Raw genomic sequence first — 15,451 nt, 5'->3', positions numbered from 1 at the left:
CGGCCGTCCAAGCCGTTACACTGAATTTAAATTAATCCAGACAATTGGTAGGCAGAGATAGGTGGAGACATCCAAACGTCTGGCTATGCAAGACTAGGTGGGCGGCCATCTGCCTTGACGGTTGGAGAGGGAGAGAGAGAGAGAGAGACAGTCAGAGACACACAGCAACAACAATAATAACAATGACAACTATAATAACAGTCTCTGCAGCCATAATCCATGAAAACCCTTGATCTGCAGCAGGGGGGGGGGGGGTCCATAATCACAATCCATGTAGGCCTCTGAGACGAGAAGGCACCGAAACAACACAGTGAGGTGTGGACAATTGTGTGGGCACAGTCCACACAATTTATTGTCTTCCCACACATATCCTGAGAGTCCTCATTGTACATTACTTTTATGATGTGGAAAACATTTCTACTGTCATGAAAACTGCAGCAAAGTGATTGTACTCCTGGTAGAACCAAAAGTAGGGCATCACGTCATTGTCGTGCACAACTGTACAATTACCACACTAATGCCCGAACGGTTTTGTGGTGCGCAACGTGCGTCATGGACACTGCAAGAACAACTGATGTTGCAGGCTGTGGACAACTAATTACACTTTTGACTGCTGCAAATACCGAACAATTAAGTGGGCTGTAATAAAAGGATAGGCTATAGAGAAAACATGCACACCAACAACTTGGTGATATGTGTAGATTTAGAGGTGTAACTTTTGGCAGATATTTTTAATTTTTTTAATAATTTTTTGGGGGGCTTTTTCTGCCTTTTATTTGAGAGGAAAGTAGGCTGACAGGAAATGGGGAGAGAGATGGGGGGACGACACACAGCAAAGGCCGTCGGGATCGGGAGTCGAACCCGCGACACACTGTAAGACTGGATTACCAGCCCATGTGGTATGCGCCTGAACCGCTAGGCCAGCGGGTGCCCCTTGGCAGAGATTTTTAACCACTTTCAACCAGGCATCCCTATTTTGGGAATGTCAAAAGATTTCAAAATGTTCAAAAATAGCGACAATAACAGCTCTACAAGCTCACAACATGTCTCACCGCGACGTGAGCTTGTAGATTGGCTATTTTTACAATATCTTTGACAGTAGTCATAAGTATGTCGTATGATGAATAGCAAAAATAATTGATCTATAAGCTTATTGCAATGTGTTTTGAAACCTTTTTACATGCCCAAAATAGGGACACAAGTCTAAAAGTGGTTAACATACACATACACACAAATATAGTGGAGTCACCTGAATATAGCACTAGAACAGGGCAATCAATTAGGCAATCAATAAATAAAAAAGAAAGGTAACATTCAAACATCAAACATTGTTTGATGTGAGAATAAGTCAATCAAAAAGAAACCATGTGCATAAGTCTATGCATATGCACTCTTTGGTAACTTTTGAACAGCTGATTTAAAGGTGTACAATATAATACCCAGGGTCTATAGCAGTGTAACTTTCCGTTTCTGAAAATCATGTTGCGGGCCGCATTGTAATCCTGTGCACCAGTTTTTATCGGGTCAAGAATTTGAAGCATGCACAGGTACATTATGGCTACCGAAGACTGCAGACAAACATATTTGTTTAGGACAAAATAAACGTCTGTGAGAGAGTGTGTTTTTCCGCATAGCCTAAATCAAATCCTATTTGCTTAAATTCGCTTTTCCAACCACATGGACCCACAAGTATGAGCCCTTTTCTGTTAATGCAGTTTGCTACTGTAGTACAATTAATTTATATTAATAATTGGGATCCAATGAGTCCGCCCTGACGTGCCGCATTCAATTGTCAAGTGTGGGAACACATCCCAGGAGTTTTGCTGTCCATATATCGGTACATAAACAAAGTACATAACATAATGCTGCCACTCCCCCCTCTCAGGTCCTGCAGGGAAAATGGGCATCCAGCTACATGCCTGCCAGCTTTGGCTATTCTATGAATGGAAACACTGATATAGACCAGAATGGATACCCAGGTACGTACGCACACGCACGCGCGCACACGCAGATAGACACTAGAGCAGTGTCAATGAGGGCCCGGGGATGTCCTTGCGATGGTTCCAGGGGGTCCCCACCTAAATGATAGTTAATTTTCATACCTGTATACAAGTAAAACAACTAGAGAACATAAAAGCTTGGCTATTTTGATCAGATTTTCACTGTTGTCTCTGTACTTATAGTACATTGACTGTAAAGGAATTCTGGACCAAATTGCAAACCATTATCGGACCAAATCATATCTAACGATACAAATGTTCTTAGATTGGGGTTCCAGAGATAAAAAATATTATCAAATTGCGTGTCCTTGAAATTAAAAGAAATTAGAGCATGTAGACACCAGAGTGAGAGGAATAAAGGTACTGCATACTGTACACCCATTGTTTCTCTCATACACAGTAGGAGACACATTAAGCCGGATTTTATAGTTGGTTGTGTGCCAGTGTTGCACACAGAAAATTTGGCGATTTACAAGCTCACAAGGCATCGCACTGCCGCACGTCTATGAACTTGTAGATTGGCTATTTCCGGTGCACAACACAGCGCAAAACAAAGTACATCAAGCCTTTAACGAGTGTAATACTGGGTTCAAGCAGTGTTGCATTAAATACTGATGAGCTTGTCTTTACAGATTTAATAGTGGGAGCATTTGGAGCAGACACAGCAGTTGTGTACAGGTAACTATTGTGTGCATGTGCGTAGTCTGCGTACACCTGTGTGTTCGTGCATGTATATATAATACATGCATTTGGGTGTACTGCGTATGCTGTATTTATGTATTTGATGATCTGTGGCTGCGTGTTGCAACCTGTATGTGTGGCGTGTGCAGGACTCTTTGTGTGGTTGTTTTGCATGTGAATACTTAACCCCCCATATGTACAGTATGTGTGCACATTCTGCTTGGATGTATGTGTGTGCACAATTGTATGCAAACAATCTGTATTAGTAACCTAAACAGTAGCTGTTGGTGCCTAAATACATGTGTGTGCGTGCCTGCACACGCGTGTGAGAGCCTATATGTGAGTCTTTGATGTAGCACATGTAAGCTGTGTGTTTTAATGAGGCGGACCACCTCTGATATCAAAGCAGCAGCAGTGAATACAGTCCTGCCCTGCTGTGTTTATGGATGCTATTAGAACAACTTTAACCTCTACTGTACAACCACAAATCTCCACTCTAGACACACAATTCATATACGCATACGGTACATGTTGGTGGGAATAAACGGTGCACTGATAGCAGCCCCTAAAAAGTGTACGATTGCATTTATAAAAGCTCAACTTTGTTTGAATGTTTATTTTAATTATGATTTGGCTTCTTCATTAATGGATTGATTTATGTATTTTTATTCCTTTGTTAATCATTCTTATCAGACTTTGTGCATATTGTTTGATTTAGCTCATTAGAGCTGCTTGTGATCTGCACTTGCAGTAGCATTATCAGTCATCTATATGTGGTCTGTGCTTGCAGTAGTATTATTGATCAGGTCTGTGCTTACACTAGTATTATTGATCATTTACGTTATGTTGATCAGGGCACGTCCTGTCATCATTGTGAACGCTACACTGGACATCACACCCCAGATCCTCAACCCTGAAGACAAGAGCTGCAAATTGCCTGAGACCGACACTCCTGTCTCCTGGTGGGCCAACACACACACACACACACACACACACACACACACACACACACACACACACACACACACACACACACACACACACCAATTACGTGGGCAAGTCAGGAAGTGACTCGAGTTTTATATTGGAACCCCCCCCCCCCACACACACACAGACCAATCAGAAGCCGTGGGCCGTTTGTGCATGTCCCGCCCCTTAGAAATAGGAGTAGTGAAGTGAGAAAGAAACGAACGTAGCGAATCAGTCTGGATTCCAGGCTATCAAGTAGCAGCTCCTCTCAAAAGTACGCTTATTCGTATTCATTCAGCATAGCTGTTCTTCTTCATCACTGCTGGTGCTTTAGGCACAGAATATTGTATTCTGTGCTTAAAGCACTGCTGCTGGCGGTCATTCAATGATTCATCGAACCGTAGTTACATTCGTATCTTTTTATCTATTTAATCCCTGCTGACCGCCAGAGTCGGTGCTTTAAGCACTTGGTATTGTCCTCCGCACATTCAGTCTTTAAAACACCGCCTCTGGCAGTCCGCAGGGATTCATTGAACCGTAGTTACATTCATAACCTTTGTTTAATATGATCTCATTTGATTACTAATAGCGAAATCTGTGACTTTATAAATGAGTAATTGACTATGTGTTTTGTTAGACCAGACATCTTCGGATGTATTTAAAGAGCCTAAAGAGCCTCTTGAGCTGGACTAAACACATTTAATAGTTCGACAAACCTCCAAACTGCACACAGAGACATAAAAAGCAGACTCTGGATATGCAGGAAATATAGTAAAATTCCCCCATGAAACCAAACTATCCACTTAAAGCAGTGTGTTTTTAACTGATAGAATGTGACCAAAAAGTGTGTCATGGGGACAAGCCCACAGTATTATAGTTTAGGAATAACTTTGTTTGAGTGTTTGATACGCTGTCTGCTGTTCATACTGGCAGCGTCTCTGCTGCCCAGTGAAACATCGGGTCTATGTGGAAAATAATGTCTACAATGAATTTGCCTTTTACAATGGCCATTAACTCTTTGACTGCGGACGACGCGATAACGCGTCAAGTGCTACTTTGTCCAGTTGGCCGTCGACGCGTTCGACGCGCTGCATTGTTTAATCTCTGATCACGCTGTTCTGCAATGAATCACTATAAGTTTCAGGTTCCACTTACTTCAAACACCACTGCATCCGGTTTTATGACGCGATTTCCGTTTCCTTTTTCTTCTCCACAGTCATTTTCGGCTAGAATAGGGTTTTATACCGTTTTTCACACAGTATAAAAACCGATCGGAGACCTCCCTTTCTATAATCTATGGTCTGGGTGACGAACAGTCATCGCCGTCGTGTATCACATCGTAATTTTCGCCGATCACAGAATATAAGACCAATCTACATCCGGTTTCATGAAAATGACTGTTGCACTAGCTGAGAGAGCTGTGGGAGACTCAGAGAGCTGATCAATGCTGCTCTCTAGTGGTGGGTGATCGTATGAGTTCAAAAGTCAGTTTCAAGTCAAGTCTATATGGAAATAAACTAATAAAATAACAAAACAAAAAACCACGAAAATCGCTGGCACTGGGGGAGTACTTTATGAAAATACTCTGGCAGTCAAAGAGTTAATTGTTTAAATTGTTCATTTGAGTTCATTTGTATTGAGTTTAGAGAGAAAACAAAAAAAGAAACAACAGTGTGCAGTGCACAATTAAATACAAATGCAACTGCAAGCTAATCATAGCCCTACCCAACCATGATAATTTAGGTAAAAGTATAAATATAAGCACAGTGATATTACGGTAAAAAAATCTTGCTTCCTGCAATATAGCGTCCTACATGTAAAAACGGCAACAGTAGTCAAAATGTGGCTTTTTTAAAAATCCATTCCAAAATACACCAAGCCTACAAATGAATGTTTTATTAGTTTCATCTTTGCATCTTTTGCTTTGTTACTCTTAAGCTGCTCCTCACTCATATTTGAGGCTAAAAGAAGGTTCAGCCTGCACACTGCTGTTATTGCAACGTGTAAAACATTTGTAATGGAAAATAACTATGAAGTATAATGATGAAGTCATACTTTCATTGTCTGTGACACATACTGTGGATACAGGCATAAAACAACAGTGAAAAGTTATAACTATATAATGCTTGGTATATAATATGGCAATTTTTCACCGTCCATTTTGCTTCTGTCCGTGTGTAGTTGATGGAAAAAATAGGCTTCACACTGAAACTCTAGATTGCCATGCATCTGCAGCGCAGCAGGCACACCGTGTGGCCGTGCTGCTGATGCGAGTGGTTTGGCCTGACCTACTGTATATATGCACTGCAGTGTGTTTTATCAGATATGTTTATTTTTGTCTGTCCAGTTTCAAGGTGAAGTATTGTCTTAAGGCCAATGGAAAGAATGCTCCAGCCACACTCAGTAAGTACAAATACTGTCTACTTAAACTCGGTAAAACCGGGAAAGCATCTGTGTCATTTTAGTTCTTAGCGTTGGCTATTCAAAAATAGCAGATATACAAGCTCACAGTGTGTCACTTGGTGCCGCGCTGCAGGCTTGTACATCTGCTATTTTTGAACATTTTTGGAAACTCTTGAAAGTGTGAGAACCACTGATTTAGAAGGCATTTGTAGAATCGGCCTCAGGTCGTAATGGGTTAAACTGCTGGGTCTCATTTCCACCCTGGGAAGTCCGAGTACTGACGTTTTTCAGTCCAGAGTAGATTCTTTATTTTTAGACTAGATTCTAGATCTGATTTAGACCTGAGAATCACTGTTTAATCATTTGTCATCAACACATAAGTAGAGGTATTTGGAGCAGCATTAAGAGACCTGGCATGACCGTCAAAGTGAGGATAGGGGAGTGAGGAAACATCGGGCAAGAGTCTTGGGATCCATTCCAGCCTATAACGACCTCTATTCTTTCCCCAGATTTCCGCGTCGATCTCGTGTTGGACCGTCTCAAACACAAGGGGGCGACCAAACGTGTTCTTTTCCTGCACAGCAGGACCTCCCAGTACACGAAGAACATGACGGTGAACACTGGGAGGATCCCAGCCTGTGAGGAACTGGAGGCCTTCCTCAGGGTGAGTCTGAGCACATTTCATAACCATGCCTTCAAGTGTTCCCTCAACAACCTGTGAGTCAGTTTAATGATACCTAACCTTAACTGGTTATGTTGACTAACCATGCACTGCACTCTAGTATGGCTTGTGAACGCCAGTCCAATATTGGAATTGACCAGATCATGTGTCATATGACAGATCTTTCACCTTCCTGTAATGTATCTCAAAAGAGGCTTTGTGATTCCTAATGAGTTATGGTGGGGAAAAAGAAATGTATCAGCAATTTTGTAGTCAATGTGACTGGGATCAGCTTGAAAAAAAAGCTGATCTCCAAGCTCAGTATGATTTAATAAGAATAAAGTATAGTTCATGTGTGTATTTTATACACATACATATTTTTAATTGTTCATTGTGTAATTAAAGTGAAATGTTCTTTTCATGTTTCAGTTTAATATACTTTTTCTTTTTAAAGGTTTAAAACTGTTGAAAATACTTTCAATGACATCATTCGAAACGTTGGTAATCGATGGTCTAGGACTAGGAATAGGGATCAGCATCGGACCCAAATATCTGACATCCATTAAAAAAAGGGTAATTAAGTTGAATGTGTTCCTTCCTGCTTCCACTATCTGCATCGCTCTTTGTCTCTCAGGATGATAGTGAGTTCAGGGATAAGATCACTCCTATATCAGTGTTCATGGAGTACAGTTTGGACTTCAAGCTGGCTGCAGACAAAACGGGTCTGCTGCCCATACTGGACATGTCTGCCCCCCCTAATGTCACCAAGCAGGTAACGTGCGTGTCTGTCTGTCTGTCTGTCTGTCTGTCTGTCTGTCTGTCTGTCTGTCTGTCTGTCTGTCTGTCTGTGTGTGTGTGTATTGAATACTTTATTAGCCAGATTGAAAACAGCACGGCAGTACAGTTTAAAATGCTATGCTAAAAGGATAACACAAAAGGTGTGTGTGTCTCCATTCACTCTGCATTTCTCTCTCTCTCCTCCCCTCTGTCTCCAGGCCCACATCCTCTTGGACTGTGGAGATGATAACATCTGTAAGCCTGATCTGCGTCTGGCTGTTAAGAGGTAAGACCTGTTCCTACTCCATTCCTGTAAAGGCAGACACTTCATTTTATGAGGTTCATACGAGGTATTTGCTTTGGCAGGTGCAGGGACGAGCCAACATTAATCTTGATCACACGTGTGTGATCACGCTCGTGATGTGCATTTCAGTTCATTGTTGATGATTATCATAGTCTACAGAAGCAGCAATATTTACAATACAACCCATGACAGAGAAGGTTCCCCTTTCTGTCAGATTTGGCCTTTTTTGGTATTCATTCAATTTCCATGATGCGTTTTATGGCCGGGTCGGCCACAAGTCTCGCTTTCCTACCGGATTGCTGTAACTTGGCAACGCCCCCCTTCTGTGACGCACGCGGAACTGCGCCGCCCCTAGTCACTGCATCACATTCCAGGAGGATAGCACTGCCCGGCACTGCCACTGCCTGGGGGGGGGGGGGGGGGATAATTTACGATTCTGTCCCTATACTATCGGTACATAACTCGAACGGCGCTGAGTCGGCTGAAGCAGACCTCGCAACGTTCGGCACGACGACTCGCTTGGCGGTGCCTCTAGTCTGCTTCAGACGGCACGCCTCCATCGTTGTAACTGTTTTTTGCCTAACTACTTACTAACTTAACTCTTTAACTGCCAGAGTTTTTCAGAACAGTGTCAACCCACTGCCAGCTATTCCGAGCGTTTTTTACTAAGCTTTGAAAAATCATAGAATTAGTTTTCACAGTGATCCACCAGGCGATTGCCTCATTACACGAACGGGGGTCTCGGAGAATCGGGGGGGGGGGGGGGGGGGAGCGTGCCGTCGGGATAATCCATTCCATAGTTATGGGCGGTTGAATGTGGCTTGTTTTCGCCAAAAACAACAGAAAGCAGAGAAAACTTTACTTTTATAAATCCTATAACACTACACAAAACCAGCTTCATTTTGTTCATCCTGGGATCATTCACAGGCTGCGGAAGAGCGCCCTCTATCGTAAAACCAAACAAATCTCATCATTCTCTTCATTGACAGTCAAAGAGTTAATATTAGGGGTTGTAGTCTGTTCTCACCGAGTGGGCCGAGTGGTCCGTCTCACTGGGGGTGACCACAACTATGGCTAAACCTAACCTTAATCCTAATAAAATAATTAGACACATTTTAGATAAGATAAATAAACAAACAGCGCCAGGAGAGGAGTGCGATCTCGAGACGTTGGGATTGGAAGTCTAATGCTTAACGTTGCACGCCACAGAGTTGTCTGGTATTGCAGGGTTTCGGGAGTTATTTAACGCGGTCCGCTCATGTCAGACGCAGTTCCGCGTGCGTCACAGAAGGAGGCGTTGCCAAGTCACAGCGATCCGGTAGGAAAGGGAGACGCGCTGGTCGGGCACGTCTGTATGGCCTTTTGCCATCAACCAGATACATATTTTGCCATAAACACAGCGAACAAAAATATTGTAGATTTCACATGTCGATCTCCTAATTCTTGAACTGCAGCGACCGAGAGCAGATCTACATGGGCGATGACAACGCGCTAACACTAGAGGTCAACGCGGAGAACAAAGGAGAGGGGGCCTACGAGGCGGAGCTCCGTGTCTACCTGCCTCCACAGGCCGACTTTACTGGGGTGGTCCGCAGTCAGGTACACGAGAACACACGCACACATGCACACGTTTTTAATGAATCAAGAAATCCTAATGTGTTTGTATTGCCTACACTACACAGTAACACCCTCTGTGTTAATGTAACTTCTTAGAAATACATTTTACCGTGTGTGGTGCAAGGTTTTTGTAATGATATTGTGTCTTGTGTCTACCAGGCCAGCCTAAGCAGGCTATCATGTGCCGTTAAGACAGAGAACCAGACCAGACAGGTGGTTTGTGAGCTGGGCAACCCCATGAAGGGAGGAACCAAGGTGAGACACTGGTATATCAAGTAGCGTGTATTACCGTACTAACTAGTATTAGGGTTGGGCGATATGTCAAAATATTACTATCGTTCACCGTGCAGTCTAGATATCGGCGATTGCCAATATATTCACACGAGAAAAGCAGTTCACGCGAGAACAGCCCCAGTTCCTTGGCCAGCAGCAGCAGCTGCAGTAGATAGGTATCTCTTTTGTTTTTGACAGCACGTCTTTTAAAAATAAACAAAGATTTGCTCTCAAACAGAAGTTGATGAGACAACTAGGAAATCAAAAGCTATTCTCTCTCTCCTCTCCGCCTCCTTCAGTACCAGAGACTTCGCCGCTAAACATAGTCCATCTGTCAGTTGTAACTCTGCTATTAAATGGTCAGGGTGCAATGCACAACTGCACATACAATTTCCGTCTAGCTCTCAAATATGATCTATGAATCGTTTCTCTTCAGCAGCACAAATAAATCGGACAGTAACTAAAGACTGCTTAATTGTCATAGTCATTGCAGTCACTGCCCTGTTTAGTTAAAGACTCATCGGAAATCAGTGCAACAAGAATGTGCATAATATGGCCCAAATTGATTCGCATGATTTGCATGTACTAAGAACCGTTTCCTTTTTTCTTGCTATAAGTAAGTAATTACATAAGTATGTAAGCAAGTATTAATTAAGCTATAGTCCATGGAAATTAATCTCTTTATGTCTCGAGCCTGTTCACAACGCAGCAGCTACTTCCTTTCACAGGTTAGCAATGAGGTTTTGACTTAATGGTCCAATGTTATTAATTATTGAACATGTAATTGTTCAGGTACTGGCAGCGCTGAGCTTCAGTGTCCACCAGCTCTCAGAACAGGACACCTCTGTCACGTTTGACCTGCAGATTGTCAGGTACGCTCCCTTGTCTCCGTCTGTCTGTCTGCCTGTCTGTCTGTATGTACGTACCTTTGTGTTTTGCCACCACTTGTTGAAGACAAGCTTGTCCCTGAATTTATTTGAAGGGAAGGTTCAGGAATTTGACATAAAGCTGTTTATTAGGGCTCAGTGTGTATGTCCCTGTCCAACATTGATGATTGTGCATCAGCGGGCCATAAAAGCAAATGTTTTATGTCATTACCATTAATAAACATACTAATAACTTGTGTCCTCTTGAACAATATTCTAGTGGATTATATATATTGATAGCCATGGTTGTCACTCACCCAACCAAGCTCAGCTTAAGGTGTACTTTTGTTATTACATTCCGTTATAGTTTTGGATCGGGGGAAATGACTGTTTTCAAACTATATTCTTGTTTAATTATGACTTTTTGTTCCTAATTTTAGTCAGTGTTTGGTTTGCTGGGCCCAAAAGTTCAAAAATGTTTAATCCCTATCCGAGTGGATCGCATTCTGTGTAGTTCAAAACCAAAGAAATAGCATTGGGATCACTTTGATATTCCATCTGTGATCATTGAATTATCTCAGCAAACACTGTCAATAAGAGATATAAATTTGATTAATCACCCAACAACAACCAAATCGGATCCACTTGGATAGGGATAAAATGTTTTGAGCTCTTGGTGGGGATTTCAGTCACCAAACCCACCTTTGTGTTGTATTGTATTACCATTCACTTAACCAGAGCCATTTTCCAATTGGCACTAATCTCACCACAGGCATTTTCCAATCTCCGCTCAATTTTAATGACAAAAGGCCTTCACATTCTGCTTCTGCCAGGGAGCTCTCTCTCTCTCTCTCTCTCTCTCTCTCTCTCTCTCTCTCTCTCTCTCTCTCTCTCTCTCACTCGCTCTCTCTCGCTCGCACTCTCTCATTGTGTCCATATTGTTTTTGTGTGTGGAAAGTGGTGCGCCTTGGTATCTTATATCCGTGCATTTGCATGCACACACGGGAGTGTGTGTGTGTGTTCGTGTGAAAGGAAGGACAGAGATTGGTATGTTAATGACAGTCTTTAGATGTAGGCTCTGGTTAGAAGCAGACCGCTCCAGTCCAAACGTTTTGTTTGTCTGACCTCCCGTTGACACAGAACCAGTGAATGGGACAGTCACTCTTCTCTGGCTCTGAAAACATCGTGAACCTCAGGGCTTCTTAGAGGGGATTCCCACAAAAACAAAAACAGTGGACTTGTTAGAGGGGACCCTGACCCAAACGTGATTGTTAAGTTCTAGTGTAGTTGTCATAGAAATCTTAATCAGAAATGTGTCGTTGCCTTATGCCGTTCATACAAAGGATTAGGGCTGCAACTATTGATGATCTTCTTAGAGATTATTCTATTGATTACTTTTTTGATTAATCAAATATTAGAGAAGTACATCTTTATTAGATTTTTAATTTTTTTTATATATATCAATGAATTGACACAATAATATTACACTTGATTTTTTATAATCAACTAAATTAATTAGTCTGATTAACCACTTAAAAGCTACTTTATACTTATTTGTACAACGGTGTCGTGCAAAAATAGCCGATCTACAAGCTCACAATGTGTCGCATTGTGATGTGTTGCAGAACACTCATTCAGACAGACAGTGGAACATTAGACAACATACAGTGTAAGGGTTACTACAGCTCTCACATGAGTGCGATCTTAGCCAAGAGTCAATAACTTAGTCGGCACACTAATGCACTTATAATTCTGTGTCTGTTGGAAAACCCAGAGAATTTGGAGACTGGCAATTGAAGTTCAAATTCCTCACAGGCCTCCTGAGGGCAACAGCTCCACCCTGTGGCTGTGTGTGACATTTCACCAATCTAACGTCATAACTTAGTTCCAGTTGATTATTGCTTAAGTAGCCTTTCTGAGCCATGTGGCCCTTAGGTCAGGAGCCTATCTCCTGTTTCTGTAACATGAAGCGGCATGTAGTGGTAATCTTTTTTTTTTTTTACTGGTGGGACCCTATTTTAATTGCGTCACGCGCAAGTCACGCACACTTTGCGCATGTGGTATTCATTTTACTTAGGTTTATGAGTGGATAAATAGTAGGAAACATGTTAGTATAGGAAGTGACTATAGTTTCTATCTTGCAGACGTCACACCCGCTGTAATTTAGTTCATGAATCTATCAGCCACTCCAAACGTTGGACTGCTTCAGAACATTTGACAGTATGTCTACACCTACAGTACACTACAAGGTCACACAATGGGCCATTGATATGCATCCAGCCAGGGCCCATTCCTATGTTAATTCACGCTGTTGAACAGCTCGGCAGCTTTTGTAAGCTTTGGTAAGAGGTGTGAATGGTTGTTTTTGATCGATGCGTGAGGGGTCAGGTACACATGTGCGTGCACGTGCTCCTGTTCAAAAGACTGGCGGGACGCCGTGGTACTGCGTGCAATGAGCACTGCACCACTGAGTACATCCCCCTGGACATGATGCTAGTATGACACCGCTAATCCAACCCTTGATTCTGAGTACCAAGCAGGGGTGCATTGGGTACCATTTGTATAGTCTACTCTTTGGTATGACTCGGGATGGCCAGGGATTGAACCCCAACCTCCCAATCTCAGGGTGTAAGAAAGTAATCTTAAATGGACCAAATATCAATATTCAGTATCCTGATGCTAGTCATGTTTTCTCAAAACATCCTTAACCCATTAATACCTGGAACTGTGTCTGGAATTTTTAGATTTGAGCTAAAACATTATTTTACACTTTGGGCTATTCAAAAATAGCAGATATACAAGCTCATAGCGCGGCACCGAGTGCCGCGCTACGAGCTTGTAGATCTGCTATTTTTGAAAATTCGTGAAAATGTGTGCAAATCTTTGAACATATATATTTTTAAAGCGAACATTTTTAACTCAAATCTTTGCTTCTGGGGGTCCCTGGAACAAGATATTTTGATGGGGGTCCGCCGGTCCGCGGCCAAATACATATAATTTTGGGGGTCCTTGACATGAAAAAGATTGAGCACCACTGATATAGAAACATATGTTTTTCAGAAAACTGTTGAGATTCAGGAGACATGTAGAATCGGCTTCAGGTCTCAATGGGTTAATTACGCAATTTAACAGCATATACGTCCAAGTCATAGATGCCTTTATTTGCCCATTTCTAGAGTGGATAAATTAACACTGAGGAGTACATTTTTGTATCCTGTGGAATTTGTTCATGTCAGGGAGGTTAATATTGGACTGCCACCATCCTATAACCTTGTTGTTGATTGTGTGTTTCAGCTCCAACGAGTTCAACAACAGCAGTCCTCAGGTGTCCAGCGTCACCAAACTGGCTGTCATGGTCAAAGTCAACTTCAGAGGGTATACTGGACACACATATATATAGACATGCACATATACATAGACATATATACTCCTTTGAATCATTTTTACAGGTTTATCCTATTTTGAAGGTCACTTGATATGTGTTCCTTGAAAATATATGCCGGATAGTAAGGCTGCACAATATGTCATACATCATTGTACTGTATACCACAAGTTTCATGGGAGCATCCTGTTTTATCCTACATGTTCACTTGTCTCTCCAGTGGATCGTTTCCAGACCAAGTGTTGCTGCCCATTGCTAACTGGAAACCCAAAACCCCTCCAGTCGTCGGAGACGATATAGGCCCACAGATACTGCACGTTTATGAGGTACACAGGCACACACGCACACACACACACACACACACACACACACACACACACACACACACACACACACACACACACACACACACACACACACACACACACACACACACACACACACACACACACGCCAGTTTCACGCTCGCTAATGTACTCACAAATACATATAAGACCAAATGCACACAGGTAACAACATGGTTGCAGTGGTTCTCAAAGTGGGGTCTTTGAGGGGGTTCCAGGGGGTTCCCAGCTAAATTATTGACAGTTAGGAACCAAATGGACCCTTACAGGTCTGTAACTCGGAGAGTTATGGGAGTCCGTGGCTCTAATGCATACCAAACTGGGAGTCCTTGAAAATGTAAACAAAGTTTGAGAACCCCTGGCTTACAGAGTTCTCTCTCTGTGTGTGCAGCTCCATAACAGTGGTCCCAGTACGTTCAGTAAAGCCGTGCTGGACGTGGACTGGCCCTATCGCTTCAACAACGGCTCCCTGCTGTACATCACCTCCTTGGAGACAGATGGACCCATCAACTGCACCACAGATATGGAGATCAACCCACTCAATGTTTCTGTGAGTAACACTTCAAAGTACACACTACATAGTAAATGGTGCATTTATATAGGGCCTTTATCCAAGGCGCTTTAGGTAATCAGGGTAATCAGAATCAGATACATAGAATGCAAACAATATGCTATGAAATATAAATTAACCTAGTATTTGCTTAAATAGCATGCTATCTAAATTACATTCTAAACAACATGGTAGCGTAAACTGACCATGATGTCCAATAGGGCTGCAAAGTTAATCGCTTTCAATCTGGCAGTATAAAATAGGGCATAGTTGGTTAGAGACGCTCACTTGAGTGTTGTTTTTTTTTACTTTATGAAACAGTTTAACTTTGATCTGTTATCTACAGGCTCTAGTGACAACCTTTGGTCCAGTATGTTCAGAAGCTTGCCGGCTGTATGTAAACCTCTGTCTCTGTCCATGTAGAACCCTGTGTCTGCTGAGAAGAACACCACCACGCCCGCAAGAGAGAGGGGGACAGAGGGACGCAATCGCAACCATGTCCACAAGAGGGAGCTAGAACCACAGGAATTACAGGACAACCTGCAGATACTGGTACTGTCAGTGTCACATGGCACACAATATGTGTGTGTCATGCATGTGTCAATTTCTATTTGTGTATGTGCA

The 15,451-nt window shown here is 42.4% G+C and overlaps 1 protein-coding gene across 2 annotated transcripts in view; it reads left to right on the top strand.

Moving 5' to 3' along the window:
- Window positions 1-15,451, top strand: part of itgav (integrin, alpha V) — a 49,273-nt gene that overhangs the window by 28,667 nt on the left and 5,155 nt on the right. For both annotated transcript variants that reach the window (XM_080412520.1, XM_080412521.1), the window contains exons 15-28: window positions 1,886-1,979; window positions 2,633-2,678; window positions 3,536-3,643; window positions 5,998-6,053; window positions 6,563-6,717; window positions 7,349-7,486; window positions 7,710-7,777; window positions 9,250-9,394; window positions 9,572-9,667; window positions 10,478-10,557; window positions 13,846-13,926; window positions 14,154-14,259; window positions 14,669-14,827; window positions 15,251-15,379. In XM_080412520.1, coding sequence (XP_080268646.1) covers window positions 1,886-1,979; window positions 2,633-2,678; window positions 3,536-3,643; window positions 5,998-6,053; window positions 6,563-6,717; window positions 7,349-7,486; window positions 7,710-7,777; window positions 9,250-9,394; window positions 9,572-9,667; window positions 10,478-10,557; window positions 13,846-13,926; window positions 14,154-14,259; window positions 14,669-14,827; window positions 15,251-15,379 — 1,461 coding nt within the window. The remainder of the gene's footprint in view (window positions 1-1,885; window positions 1,980-2,632; window positions 2,679-3,535; window positions 3,644-5,997; window positions 6,054-6,562; window positions 6,718-7,348; window positions 7,487-7,709; window positions 7,778-9,249; window positions 9,395-9,571; window positions 9,668-10,477; window positions 10,558-13,845; window positions 13,927-14,153; window positions 14,260-14,668; window positions 14,828-15,250; window positions 15,380-15,451) is intronic.

This window comes from Gymnoscopelus braueri (assembly GCF_963280865.1).
Source record: "Gymnoscopelus braueri genome assembly, chromosome: 18".
Classification (NCBI taxonomy): domain Eukaryota; kingdom Metazoa; phylum Chordata; class Actinopteri; order Myctophiformes; family Myctophidae; genus Gymnoscopelus; species Gymnoscopelus braueri.
The sequence above is the reverse complement of the archived record's forward strand: the minus strand, read 5'-3'. Positions and strand labels throughout refer to the sequence as shown.